Source organism: Xiphias gladius, chromosome 18, assembly GCF_016859285.1.
Source record: "Xiphias gladius isolate SHS-SW01 ecotype Sanya breed wild chromosome 18, ASM1685928v1, whole genome shotgun sequence".
Taxonomy (NCBI): domain Eukaryota; kingdom Metazoa; phylum Chordata; class Actinopteri; order Istiophoriformes; family Xiphiidae; genus Xiphias; species Xiphias gladius.
In genome coordinates this window covers 29065712-29080705 of record NC_053417.1, presented here as the reverse complement: position 1 = coordinate 29080705, position 14994 = coordinate 29065712, and the positions used below count along the sequence as shown (strand labels likewise).

Below are 14994 nucleotides of genomic sequence, written 5' to 3'. Positions count from 1 at the left end.
CAAAAGAGCCTCACCTGTTCTCAGAGCTCGAAAACCCGACTTAGAATTTTTCCTCCGGAAAGCCGCAGACTTCGCTGTGGTACAACGGCTGGTGGTGGCTGTGGATCCCAACCAAGTCATCCCAAGTCTGAGGTTCCTTCCATTCTTTCTCTGCTGGCCAGTTTTTTAGCGTCACCATCCTGCGATTTCGCGCTCCCTCGCCCCAAGTTTCTGTCGTCCAGCTCCACTGGTGAACTAGCGCGTGCAATCAGGAGTTAGTCTCAGGAGTCGATGAGTTTTTCTCAAGAGGCCACAGCTGATGCCATTAAGCCAGTATTTTAAGCACTCCTTTAAAAAACCATGTCAATTGAACTTATTCTAGCGCCCTTCCCGCAACCCCCACGTTAAGGATCACTGATCCATAAACATCCGCAAAGGGCATCAGACAGAAAACTGGTGGAGATGTGGAGTTGGTTACCACCACCCTTAATTAATCCTTAATCTTATCTTTTTATAAAAGCATTTTATTCATTTGAGCCCAGAGTGTTATTTTTCCACTTCCATTATGTTTTATGCCTTTTATTTGTTTATTTTACTGTTTTTATTCATGTCTTCTTCTATTTTTTTGGGTTTCATTCTGTTTTATTCATTGTACTTTTATTCGCTGGATTTTTATTTAATTTTGTTTTTCCTTCGTAAAGCACATTTCAATATTGTTTTAAAAAGTGCTATATAAATAAAATTTATTATTAAAGGTTTGGCTCTGTGGTAGCCAGGGATCCCTTAGTTTCTCCATAGTTTGTGCAGGTGGAAGCCAGATTCCCTTAAGAACATCCTGATATCGAAAGCCCTTAATTAGCAAATGAAGTAGATTTTAAGGGACTCGTGACTTCCCCCTTAATTTGCATATTCATTTACAAACAGTGAAAAACGCATTATTGATCACTTGAGAGCATTATTATGATTGGGATTTTGGTTTGTGTTCAGAGTTTGACATGTTTTTTTCCAGGTGTTTGCTATGTTTGCGTTAGCAGTGAGAGAATCCATGAATTAACCCCTGAAATCCCATTATAAATACCTGAATGACATCTTTACCAATGACATGTCTCTTCTTTGGTTTCTGTCTGCAGGTTGGTCGATGACCGCTGTGTGGTTGAACCAGCTGCTGGAGATTTGGAAAATCCTCCAAAGAAGTTCCGAGGTGTGTGTGTGTGTGTGTGTGTGTGTTATCTATATCAGTTTTTAGTATTTATTTTTCTGTTGACCTTATCTGATGTTATGATCAAGTGTCGGGTCAGGCGTGTCGTCCATGTGACTGTATCCACTCCTAAGAGTACCTGCAGAACGTTTTCTTTTCTTTACTGTGGTCAGCACCTTCGGGCTTCCTGGAGTCATTGCAGGTGTGATCCAGTGAGCGCCAGCCCCTCTTCTTTTGTCTAAAAGTAATAATACTTGCATTCGCTTCAGATGCAAATATTAACAGGACCCTACCAGACCTGATTAGACTGGAGAGAATCTGGACCCGGTCTAATAGGCGCCATCATGACGACGCTGCAGTTGCTTGAAAACTGCACTTGAGCTTCAGTGTTTAGTTGCTGCTGGAGAGAAACTGTCCAAACCTTTTCCCACGACCGTGGATGTGTTACAAGAAGTTCTCTTAATACAAACATGTCCATGACTGATCCTCGCGGACCAAACACCACAGGGCACCAGACAAAAGCTCGCACTGACCTGATCGTAATGCGCGTCCCAATCAAGGATCAGTCATCAATTTTTTTGGCCCTGATCCCGATCTGAGTCCTTTAATATTGGCTACTTGCCAATACAAACTCTGATCCGATACTTAAAGTCACGTGAATGCAGATTAGATATGAAAGAAACCGATTTTGATGGGCTTTATTTTAGCCGATACTGATCCATTAACATATGCCTGGATCAATGAGGGCTAAAGATATTGTGGTTGACAGGAACTAAAAGAGATGGGGTGAGGAAAAACATTTCAGACACAAATTATTAATCTAATCAGTGCATTTTAAATCTGCCGTAAAACAGGTGTGGAGAAGGTCTGTGATACAGAAATGGGCCCAGGTTTAGCTCGCATTTAAAAACCTGCCTGGCCCTGTTTCCCTGACATGGTCACCTTAGCGTATCACCCCCCCTTTGAGGCTCGCAATTACCTCTGGGTGCCCAAGCTCCAGAGTACCTATGGCATCAGCCGGACTCTTGTTCTGGGTCAGGTCTCTGTTATAAGAACCAAGAGGATCCACGAAACCCCCCCCCGTGTGCTGAATGAAATATTTAAAAAAAAAAAGCAAAAAACGTGTGTGTGATGCGAGTCCAGCTTAAATCATCAGAGACTGCTGCTGGCGAAGTTTTTCCACCGGCCCCCTCACGGATGAGGTCACACACACACACACACACACACACACACACACACACACACACACACACACGTGTATTATATATATAAAGCAGGATGTTACCATCTGCCCTGTGCTGTTTGTGAGGCCACCGTGCAGTTAAACTAGTTTAGAAGTAGATCACAGTGAGTGATTGACGGCTCGGACTTTAAATCCAGAGCAGACAGGAGGCCACCGAGTCTGATAATCAGACCCAACATGTTGACTTACTTTATTTTAGCCTATTTACAACAACCCGTAAAGCGGCAAACATTGTTGACATTTCTCTGGCTCTGCTGCAGAGAGGCGCCGTCCCGATTCCTAATCTCACCTACGAAGCTGCGATTGGCGGGTTTTCTCTAACCTGCGGAAACTGCCGTCAGCGAGCAAAACACCAGACTTCTTTGAATCCTAATAACAAAGGCAGAGGCGTAGAGTATGAGGCCACTCAGACGTCTGATATCTGCGGCTGTAGCTGTGTGGAATATTGTTTTTGATGCTCAAGGTGCCAGAAATAATATTTGAAAAAGAACAGACACATCTTTCCCACAAGAGTGAGGCTTTCGTTGGACAATGTGACGAGATACTGCGATTTCAGAGCGTTCTGCTGCCAAAACAATGAAAAAATGTTAATGAAATTTTCTGCATCTCAAAACACTTTTTTTTTCATCACATTATAAATCGAATATTTCCGTGCTCTCCTTAAAAACCCTGTGATGATCTTAGCTGGATTACATTTAAAAATGTTGCGTTCATTTCTGTGCGTCCTAGGTCAAAAATAACGAAAACTCCACCGATTTTGAAGTTGTACATAAAAACACATTTCTCCATTAATGGGCGAAGTGACACCTTCATTGTGTAACTGAGTCTTTACACTTGGGCACAGAAAGGTGTGAGGGCAGGGGGAGACACAGATCTGAGGGTTCATTAGTGAGTTCTCTGAAACCGTTGGACGTGGGCGTGTTTGGTGTCCTCTCGCTGTTTCACCAACGTCTGGTTGCAAGTGAAGCCAACTGGTCTCACGCTTTCCCCGGGTGAAATGGAAGCGCCGACTGTGGCTACAAGCAGCTAAAAGATGTGTGCGTGAGCTGATGCGGCAGCGACGTGTCGGTCGCAACCAATCACTGAGTGAGTCAGGTTGCACTGAAATGTTGCTTCGGGTCCAGATTAAGCTGTATATCAGTCTGGATCCAGACCAGGCTCCGCCTGTTTAGTATTTGGGCTACAGAACAATGCCTAATATCTAATCTCTGTCTGAGTGGAGACAGAAGTTTGCAGAGAGGAGACGGGGATTTCAGGCCTTTATCAGAGTGGTGACAGGAAATGACGGGAGAAAGAATAACGATGGTATTTCCATAGTTTCTTTCTTCCAATATTTGCTTTTGATTGTAGTGATAAACTTCGTAAAACAAAAAGAATCATTGTAAAACAACTGACTTTCGCCATCTGGATTAGACATCACACATTTTATGTTTTCATCATTGTATTCAGGTTAAAAAAACAGAAACTCGAGAGGTAAATGAAAAAAATGCGAAGTTTGCACGATTTGACATCATTTATGATAAAAACACCTACACATCTTGGTATTTGGTTGATGTCTGTCTGCGACGGATAAAAGTGAATCGCTACCAATGAGACGCAGTTAATCACAAATTAAAATGTGCACTGCTAAGACACGAACGCCAGCCTGTGTGAGGTTGAAAGCTCATTGGCCTAAGTCAAGATGACTTTAAACCTGGACGTCAGTGTGGATCTTAACGATACAGAGTGACTACACACAGGCAAGTCCTGTTTGCCTTGTAGCCACACACACACACACACACACACACAGTGAAAGTGTGGATGTTTTTTAACCAGCAGGATCTGCTGGAGGAAAGTCAATATTTACCCCCCCTCCTTTCTGTATCTTCTCTTACATCCTTTCAATCCAGCCCCATTTGTTTTCCTGAATTTCCCTGCTCCAGCACTCGCCCTGTTATATACAACTACCGGGCATTGACGGTGACCGGAGGGTGAATCCTAACGACTCCGGGGATTTTTGATTTTGTCCAGCTAAGCTCACTCACAGGATTGCATGAAATTTGCCAAACACATTCGTTCTCATCCTCTGAGCCCGTTGTCCTGTTAAAATCCAAGTGGCTTGCAGACCTGGGTCCCCCCGACACGAGGTCTGCGGTTGGACCCTTCTCAAAAGGGTCAGTCACAGTTGCTAACTTTTGCGTGCTAACGCGTTAATCTTAGAAAAACAGGGTAAGAGCGCAGCTGGGACTGATGAAGTCCAGATTAGGAGCCGGACTGAGCCGAGTCTGACGGTTTAGAGCCGACGCAGAGTCTCATAATCTTTGGCTTTGGTTAGATTTTAAGTGACTAGTTCTGCCAGTGTTTGATGGCCCAGTTTTCCAGTAAGTTAAACTGTAAATTTCACTGCATTTTTGCTGACTCGCTACCGGTTAATCAGCTTATTGAGGAGACTCTGTTTGGTCGCGGGGCAGGTAGAAAAATTCTCTGGGTTGAACACTGATAAACTCAGAGGTAGGATTAAAGTCAGATGCTTCGCCAGCTTGATGTCCTGAAACCAAAACAGCCAATTAGTTTCAGTTGCTCACTCCACTGACCAATCATCGTTCTGGAACTAATCACTCACACCAGTTTCAACGCAACCAGACCCCGTGTGACTCAAAGTGTAGAATAAAACAGAATGTAACCCGAAGATTAAAGTTAAAGAGAAAAAATCTGGTTATTTTTATCGTTATTTTTTATTCTTTTGCATGTTGTCTGTGATGTTTCTCACTCACACTGAATTGAACTTCATTCAGATATCTTGTTTGATTCTCTTCTGTTCTGTTCTGTCCTGACTCAGACTGCCTGTTTAAGGTGTGTCCCATGAGTCGGTACTCGGCTCAGAAGCAGTTCTGGAAAGCCAAACAAGCCAAACACGAGAAGGACAAGATCGCTGATGTGGTTCTGCTGCAGAAACTACAGGTGACACACACACACACACATTTCACACATTTTCAAACACTCAGAATAACTGTCTGGTATTTTGGTCTTAGTCAGAGTCAGATCAGATCAATTTCAACTTTGTGTGTCCAGCACAGAGATGTGATTTTCTCTCTCTAAACTAGGTTAAACACAACCTCTGTGTGTGTGTGTGTGTGTGTGTGTGTGTGTGTGTGTGTGTGTGTGTGTGTGTGTGTGTGTGTGTGTGTGTGTGTGTGTGTGTGTGTGTGTTGCAGCATGCATCCAACCTGGAGCAGAAGCAGAACGAGACAGAAAACAAGAAAGTCCATGGAGACGTTGTAAAATACGGAACTGTCATTCAGGTAAATAACATGTTTATCATCTTTGACAACAGAAGTTGTTTCAGGTTGTTTCAGGTTTCCAGAGCATCAATTTGAGGAAGCTATTTCGTTTCTCGTTGGAAAATCAAATGACCACAAAGAGACGCAAAATGACTACAAAGACATAAAAACACAACAACACACATATGCAAAACAACCTCAAAAAGACTCAAAAGGACCACGAAGAAAAGCGAAAAGACCACAAAGACAGTGAAAACAAAGCAGGGTGAAGACCTGCTTTCTTTGCCTGCATTTAACTGCTGGAGGGGTTTTCATAGTCCGTATTTATTTACCACAATCAGCCAAAGGACAGAGGTCTGGCTGATGTTAGCCTGTACGGCAACAACACGTGTTCTTTCTGTTTTTTAACTTTTCCCTTTGGCTCTTTATAGCTTCATACAAATAATACAAATAGCTTTGAGGTGAGCATAAATTTTACGAGCAGGCGGATGAACCGATGCTGCGTGTTTCCCTCGATTCGTTCTGCCTGGGGTGAACTTGTGTCTGGTTGTGTCCATTTATGGGTTTCCCTGCTTCTACAGTTTTTTTCTCCCCGTTCAGTCTGAACACTCCTGTGCACTTCGGGCTCGACAGGATGCAGCCAACTGCATTTTTTTAACTCAGTGTCTATGACTTAGCCTCAGTTTGCTTTGCATTTCCTTTCATTGAGTCTTTACACAAAAAAGAAATAAAATACTTGATAAAAAATACATCCCTTGAAGTTCTACTCCATTAAGATTTCAGTCTTGGTTGATGTGGTGACGCCATCGCCGTCAGCACCGCCGTCAGTGACAAATACAGTGTGTTTCATGGGACTGTTTCACAATAAAAGCCATCTCGCGTTTGCCCAGTTGAGTCTTCTAATGTGAAGCAGCAGCAGTAGGAAATGTTTTGGTGGCATTAGCTGCGTCTTAATCCAGCTCTGAAACGGCCGATATCCATCACATCACAATACAAACAGCAACACTGGATTACAGGCTGCGTCATTTCCCGTCAATCCCGCTTTCTGAGCTAGATGATGTGAATCCAGCGTCTGAATGTTGGACTTCTAAAAATGAAAACTACTGTAGACTGAGGTAAATACTGAACGTAAACCAACTGAATGGCTGATGCTACCGTTAATAGTCTCAAAAATGGGGTTTAATTTCATGAAAATCTTTAAGATTAGATTTGTATCATGTCAAAATCCCATTTTTTAGTGGCTATAACTGATATTCCTATAGTAATAATAACAATGTGAAAGAATTCTCTGGTAGTGATGAACCTACAGAGAATTATCAGCTGAACTTGAATCAGCTCCCCTCGGCTTCATGGAGCTTTACAGTGAGTCTCAGCTCAGTGTTCATCTCTTCACCGCTCTAGTTCACTCTCACCGCTCTCACAGCGTCGTTTTAAGCCTCAGCAGCCAGATGTTTTCAGAGGAACAGCTGTAAAAAGCCACCGTCCACTACCTGCTCAGCAGCAAACAGCAGACAGACACAGTCAGAGACCAGCTGGTGAACATAGCGGAGCATTTAGCAGCTGAAGAGCCAGGTGTTTCCCTCAGGAGCTGGTGGAGACCAAAACCAGAGCTAAAAGAGAGGGAGTGCTGGACCTAGATTCATCAGGTGGACACAGACACCAGATCCAGATGAAGGATCATGTTGCTCTTTAACTGCTGGATGTGGAAATAAGCAGCTGGTTCCTAACGAGCTCAACATTTCGACTTAAACGGTGACAATATCATCAGTGATGTTCTGACTACTTGTTTCTGCTGAAAATAAGTGGCCAAGAAAATCAGCTGTTGTAGGTTCAGAGTTCAAAATACACTTTCAGGTCTGCGTGGTCTGTGTCTTTGTGGCTGTCCCAAAATGTACGACTGCACCTGTCTGAACATGCGTACAAGAACGCCCTGCGTGGTACAGTATGTACATACATGTTTGTCTTCTGTGTTAAAACTCTATCTGGGACAAAGAGCCACCCATTGCCATGACAACCAGGTTACTCACACCCCCCGTTCTTTGACTGTTCTGACACATGTATGATTTACTTTCCCTGTCTGACACACACGTATGTACACAAACACACACACACACACACACACACACACACACACACACACACACACACACACCCTGTCCTACTCCTTTGCTCTGTGTTGCTTAGACGTGCTGCTATCTGTTAGTGTCAATACTGACCTTGCTTCGGGGCTCAAGTCCTGTCATCATAATGTGATGATAAAAAACCCTTTCTCCTCACCTTCAACACACAAACACACACTCACACTCACACACACTCACACACACGCAGACACACTCACACACACGCAGACACACACACACACACACACACCCACAGACAGGGTGACAAGTTGGGTGTGGTTCCCATTGAGTGAAACTTAATCAGATTGTTAAAATAAGAATTCCTGTGGCAGAAAGGTGTGTGTGTGTGTGAGTGTGTGTTGAAGGTGTGGTGAGGATTACATGGGCACTCCTTTAAACTGTACAAAAGATAACTGTGCTGCGTGTTTAGACACACACTTGTTCTGTCTGATAAGAGTGAACTTTATTCTTATCAGACGGATAAGAATTATGCTTTTTTTTCTTCTTGTCAACAGATCTCATGTGCAGTCTCAAACCAACAACGTGTTAGTTCGTCTCTCAACACTCTCAGACTTTGTTCCTTTGTCTGGGGCTCTCGGCTCTGAGCCCATTAGTTCCTACTGAGGATGAAAACCATTAAAAAAAACCTCACAAATACATAAAGATCCACTTTAAAAAAAAAAAAAAAAGGCTCAGTAATTTCTTTAAAGGACAGGTTCACAACTTTTCAAGTCTGTCTTAAAGCAGTCGCCGCTGCAGTCCTTCCTCTTCTTAGTGGACATTAAAAGACCCCCTTTCCTAATGCACTTTCAGCGGAAGTGATGGGACAAAATCCACAGTCCTCCTTCCATGGAAAAATGTAATGCCAGTACGAGGTTTCAGCCACCAGAGTTAGACAAATCAAGTGGATTTGCTCTAAGGTCTTTTTGGACTTTAGTGTTTTTGTTGTTGTTTCTTCACTATTCTTCCACTTTAGCTCATATGGGAAACACAAAGAGAGGGCTAAGTTTGTGGGGACCTGACAAATTGGGAACCTGTCCTTTAAACAGCTGCGCACTTTAGTTTTTAGTAAGTGTTGCTCAAATATTAGGAACAGTGCATGTGTTCGGGACTATTTTCAACAGCAGATTAATCCCCATTTGGTGCCGTAGTGAGTATTCGTGGCAGCGGGACGGTGTGTGTGTGTGTGGGACTTAGTCTAAATAAACATACAGTGTGTGTGTTTTCATGGGGATGAAGGAACACGTCACCCAGTGCAACAGTGACACTCACTGATGTGTTTTTAATAGTTTACAGAAACAGTGGAGCTCAATGGTTCAGAGGAATAAGACACATCGGGCTGTGATACACACACACACACACACACACACACACACACACACACACACACACACACACACACACACACACACAAAACTTGTTAGCAGGAGACATTCAGTGTTGGTTTTGCTGCACATGGGATTTGTTTGGATTTATTGACCAGAAGAAAAACACAGTCCAAAGAAATAGCATACAGTGAAATGAAAGAACACATTACCTCTGTCTCCAGTTGCTCCATATGAAGAGTAATAAATACCTGACGGTGAACAAGCGCCTGCCGGCTCTGTTGGAGAAGAACGCCATGCGAGTCACTCTGGACGGGACGGGGAATGAAGGTTCCTGGCTCTTCATCCAGCCGTTCTGGAAGCTCCGCGCCAACGGAGACAACGTAAACACACGTCACGCGACACGTCCGCACAGCGAGCGTCACACGTTACAGGCCAGGTTTACAGGGAGTTTACTCATGGTCCCCAGAGGACGAATCCTAACGATTCTGATGACCTGACATTTACTGTTGCGCTGCAATTACATAAAACCTTCATATTTCCGATGACCCTTTCCTCTAGTGACACCAGTAGGCCAGTGATAATAGTAGTAAAACATTAATTATACAGAACATTTCAGACAAAAAGATGCAATAATGTGCTTCTGAGAAATGAAAAATTCACAGAAAGAAAACTGATAAAAAAGTACAAACGTTAAACAACAAAACAGGAAAAAAATGTAAAAGTAGTAACAGTTATTCAAAAGCGTAAAACTGGAAAGAAGTGAAAAGAATCCAATGATGAAAATGACATTGAAAGGAAGTACGAGTGCCTCCTTTGCAGCAGTATTGTCACAAACATAGTTTCATTAATAACTGAGTGGATGGCAGCAGCGGTAGAAGTAACAACAGGGATTGGTTAGTAGCAGCAGCACCTGCAGCAGTAGTGTTAGTAGTCGTGACAGAAGCAGCAGGAGTACAAATAATAATGTAGCAGTTTGACTCAAGGATCCCTTGCTATCTTTTTCTGGAGCTTTTAGCTGCCTCCCATGGCCTTCGTCTGCTGTGAGAAAAAGCCTGTAGGTAGACCTTGAGTTACATTTGGGTTTAGAACTTCTGTTGCCAGGGTCAAGAATGAATCTTTATTTTTTTTTTCAGCAGCAGCAGCTGCAGCAGCAGTAACCTTAGTATTGGTAGTATAGGTCTGCACAAGCATCAAAGTGAGACCTGAACCCAGCAGGTACCTGATCCAACTGAGCCTGACTTCTGTTGCTAAATTTGAAATCCGAACCTAATCCGGTATCATTTTATTATTTTATTATTGTTATTTCTCCTTTTGGCCAGACGGACTTGTCTGAAAATAGCTATAACCAATCCATCCCCCGAGGCTGAAGCTGCCCCGACTATGACCCAAAACTTTTGTCTGGACCTTTAGGGGTCATGTGGCAGAACTCATCCAGTAGCAGCACACAGAGCAGTGCTAGCATCAGCAGCAGTGACAGTCGTAGTAATGGATATGATAGTAGCAGTAAAATAAACCGATACTGGTCCATTAAAAAGCATTCATTGACTTTAGTATTGATCCTGCAGAACAGCTCGGAACATCCCAGGGAGATACTGGTAGTGGCAGTAGTCGCAGTGTGCGTGTGTGTTGAGTGTATGCTGCTTCCTGCAGGTGGTGGTGGGAGATAAAGTGATCCTGAACCCGGTGAACGCCGGTCAGCCGCTTCACGCTTCCAACTACGAACTGACTGACCATCCAGGCTGCAAAGAGGTGAGACACCCCCACGCTCACACAAGCTCACACACTTTACTGACACACTGACTGACTGTAGCAAACAGTACTCGCACTCCAACCGGGACTGAGACTGGATGCGGTTGTTGCTGCCTCAGGACCAGCTGGAAGACTGACTAAAACTGCTACCTCTTTTTTCACGATCCTGTTTGTTTTACCAAAGTCCCTGGTAAACACGGTCATAGGTGACACACTTATGACGGCGGTTTACTCACTGTTTATATGTCCAGACTTGGACCCCCTCACATAAAGAGCCCTCACTCTGGTTGTTACTGTCAGCGGAGACGTCAGTCTGCAGTGGAGTTTATACACGTACTTCACTGACAAACCACAGAATTACACTGAAATACATCCAATGATTCCCGAATTAAAGTCTCTCTCTGCCTCTCCCTCTTTCTTCCTGGGGGGTCAGTTAAATGATGTTATTTAATTTGATTTCCATCCCTGCCCAAAGCTGGGCAGCGAACCCCGGTCGTGAAGGAGGGTCGGCTGATGCACATTGACCCACTCAGACCCCGGACCCCAATTACGGGTTTGACCTGTTTCACACTGTGTCGATCTGAAATGGGTCTTGACGGTAAAAAAAAAAAAAAAAAAATATTATCACAGTGATAGATTGAATGTTAATAAAAAATAAGACCGAAAAGCACAGTGCTCTCTGCAGTAAAGATGGAAATCATCAGTTATCATAAAGTGTCAGGTCTTTATCAATGACACTAAATGGGACTTTATTAACTGTGATCTTAAGGGGGTTGCTCCATTCACAGTGCAGCTATTTACCTGGCATTTGGATCTTTTTTGTTGTATAACTGTTGAAAATAACAAATTTCATCATAATTTGTTATTTGTAGATTGATATTTATCAGTGCAGGCATTCACACTGAGGGCTTCGTTGTGCCCCCCCCCACCTCTCTCTGAAACCAACCCTACACCCTCAGCAGTACCACATGTGTATGTCTTCTTCCCTCTGCAGGTGAACTCGGTGAACTGCAACACCAGCTGGAAGATCAACCTGTTCATGATGTACAGCGACCACAGGGAGGAAGTCCTCAAAGGAGTGAGTGAACCCGCGGGGACGATACTGCACCGCACACAGTACAAACACACTTGAGCAGGTCTTCCCAACCTTTCTGTGACCCTTCATCAGTTCTCACATAATCACTTCAACCACAGAGTCATTTTATTCCTCATTCTGTTCAGAAATCACAGAAAAGCAAATCCCCGCAGGACTCGCCTGACAGTCGTCGCTTTTTTAAGTCTTCTTCAGTGTCACAGTGATCCAGCCACAGTTGTCTGTACGTCCATGGCCACGCTGCAAACAGGAGCTGATCGCAGATCATTTGGCCGGATGGGATCGGATGCTTCTTGTTGCACCCTGGGAGTTGTAGTGGACTTTCTCTTCTTTAGTTTTTACGTCCACAAGCTTGTACCTTGGGCTATTTTATCAAAGAGCCAGATATTTTAAGTTCTTCATCTTTTGTACTGATGGTTTTACCAGGAGAGTTTCAAGTCCATCCAAGACTTCAAGTGCTCCACCTGTCAGTCACCTGACAGTATCTACGGGAAAAAGAATGGGATTGTACTTACGGACGCAGGGGTGCCTATGATATGAGCTTGCGGGGGTTGAGCAGAAACCCTTTAACGCTTCCTGTCTCTCTCAGGGCGACGTGGTGCGTCTGTTTCACGCTGAGCAGGAAAAGTTTCTGACCTGCGACGAGTACAAGAGCAAGCTCCACGTTTTCCTGCGAACCACACTGAGACAGTCAGCGACCTCAGCGACCAGCTCCAACGCTCTGTGGGAGGTCGAGGTACACACGCACACACACACACACACACACACACACACACACACACACACACAAATGTACGCATACACACACAGTGAGATCTGCTTGTCTGCTGATTGGTCCGTCAGGTTGTCCATCACGACCCGTGTCGTGGGGGGGCGGGGCACTGGAATAGCCTCTATCGCTTCAAACACCTGGCCACCGGCAACTACCTGGCTGCTGAGGTAACCGTGGCAACACTGGATGGATGGACAGATGAATGGATGAATGGATGAATGAAAATCGGATATTGTGGCTGCTCTGTCACAATAAGGAGCGATGAGTTCAAACTTATCTGTAGGAAAACAAAGTCCTTTCTGTCAGTGTGAATGTTGAAAAACCAGTGTGAGGACTCGACCAGAGGGTTTTTTACTGACTAAATCTAACCCTAACCAAAGTTATCTACCGCCACAGTAACCCACTGCTATGGACATCATTTTGTTCTTATTTGACAAAAATAGAAACATGTAGTTTTGTTACGAGTGTGTTTCACGTTCTCACAAATGTGTCATACAGGGTTCATTTAAATCATTTATGAATTAATTTATTGTTTGGAGTTACCTCTTACCCACAAAATTTGGATTTAGACAGAAGTAAAAGACGGGCAGTCTAGGCAGAGTGATGGATGGATGGATGGATGGATGGATCGCATGGGCTGAATCTTAACATAATGTTACTTACCTAACGTTGCATTTAGTGGTGTTGTAGAAGCATCTAAGAAATCTTTGTAACTGCTGCTGCTGCTGTTGTTGTAGGAGAATCCGGGTTATAAAGGAGACAACGCAGAGATCTCCTCCCTGGTGAGTCCAGTAACAAAGTTTGAGTCGATTTAAATAAGAAGCTGCTTGTTTCTTCCATCCGGTCACCTGGTGATAGATGTCCACGCTCTGCCACTGTGTCCTCACTGTCCCTGTTTTAACTGCATTACTGTTGAAACTTCATCAACAACACGGGGGCTGACTGATTTATGGCAGTGGGAGTGGTAAGAAAGGTGACCTTCTAAAACCATGAAGTAATCAAGGACCATAACGTAAATAAGTCTTGGACTTTATTGGGTTTTTTTTTTAACTTTTAGTAGCTGTGTGGGATTTCGCCTCCTCCTTCACTTGCTGTTAATGAAACTAAGTTAACAACTAAAACCCCTCTTCGAAGGTTGAGCTGTGAGTAAATGCAAAGAGTGGTTTTGTACCTTCTGGGATTGTCCAATTTAAAGAGACTTTTTAGAAGCCTGATGGGGTAAAACTCTCTATTTTACAAAGAAAAGGAAAGACATATGTCATGAGAAATAAACTTACTTTCACGTAGCAGAACAAAATATTCTTGTGTTTTTTTCCATAGTTTTTAATCACCCTTTAAACCCCTGGGGGGTCCCGACCCCCAGGTTAGGAACCACTGATTTAAAGCAGTTGAAAGACCAAAAAGGCACGAGTCAGCAGGTGTGTACAAGTCAGGGACAGTAGCTTGGACGTTTGTAATTTCTAAAGCTGTTACATGATTTTGTTACACTGCTGTATCAGCACAAAAACAGCACAAAATAGAAGATTCCCCTCTGGGGAAACCATTTCCGTGACCATTTCTGTTTGAAGTACGCAGCGGTCAGTTTGAGTATTTTAACCATTTCACCTCCTCAGCCTCACCCTGACCTCTGACCTCTCTGTAGTTGGACAGTAATCGTGGCAACAAGCGCGCCCATGGCGAGAGGATCAAGTACAAGCTGGTAGCAGTGCCTCATGGTAATGACATCGCCTCGTTGTTCGAGCTGGACCCAACCACGCTACAGAAGACTGACTCATTCGTACCACGGTAGGAACTGCCAGTAGCAAATGCTTCCTTAAACTGGGATCAGACTACACTGATTCATCAGATAAGATGAAGCGCTTGAGTAGAAACTGAGCCGGTTGTCTTCCAGAAACTCCTACGTACGACTGAGACATCTGTGCACCAACACCTGGATCCAGAGCACCAACGTCCCCATTGACATAGAGGAGGAGAGACCCATCAGACTCATGGTTAGTTCTCACTCAAGCTCAAGTTCAAATAAACTTTACAGGAATGAGGAGTAGCCATCGCTGCAAAGGCAGCATAGGATTCAGCACTATATGTTTAAAGAAGCTAGCAGCTCTGTGAGGCTGTACTTAGACCCAGCAGTGCTTTGAGCTAGTGTTACCATGTTCCATGTACGACCGGTCCACCAGAGGCTCAGGTTGTGCTCTGTTCTAAGGTCCGATGTGGGATGTGTACGGACTGAAGTTACCGTCGGTCAGTGTGTG

The 14994-nt window shown here is 43.9% G+C and overlaps 1 protein-coding gene across 4 annotated transcripts in view; it reads left to right on the top strand.

The window, feature by feature from the left end:
- itpr3 (inositol 1,4,5-trisphosphate receptor, type 3) overlaps positions 1 to 14994 on the top strand; it is an 88440-nt gene that overhangs the window by 15581 nt on the left and 57865 nt on the right. For all 4 annotated transcript variants that reach the window (XM_040152309.1, XM_040152308.1, XM_040152306.1 and 1 more), the window contains exons 2-12: positions 1110 to 1180; positions 5239 to 5360; positions 5615 to 5701; positions 9350 to 9508; positions 10779 to 10877; positions 11872 to 11955; positions 12560 to 12706; positions 12814 to 12909; positions 13480 to 13524; positions 14385 to 14527; positions 14634 to 14733. In XM_040152309.1, the coding sequence (XP_040008243.1) occupies positions 1110 to 1180; positions 5239 to 5360; positions 5615 to 5701; positions 9350 to 9508; positions 10779 to 10877; positions 11872 to 11955; positions 12560 to 12706; positions 12814 to 12909; positions 13480 to 13524; positions 14385 to 14527; positions 14634 to 14733 (1153 nt within the window). The remainder of the gene's footprint in view (positions 1 to 1109; positions 1181 to 5238; positions 5361 to 5614; positions 5702 to 9349; positions 9509 to 10778; positions 10878 to 11871; positions 11956 to 12559; positions 12707 to 12813; positions 12910 to 13479; positions 13525 to 14384; positions 14528 to 14633; positions 14734 to 14994) is intronic.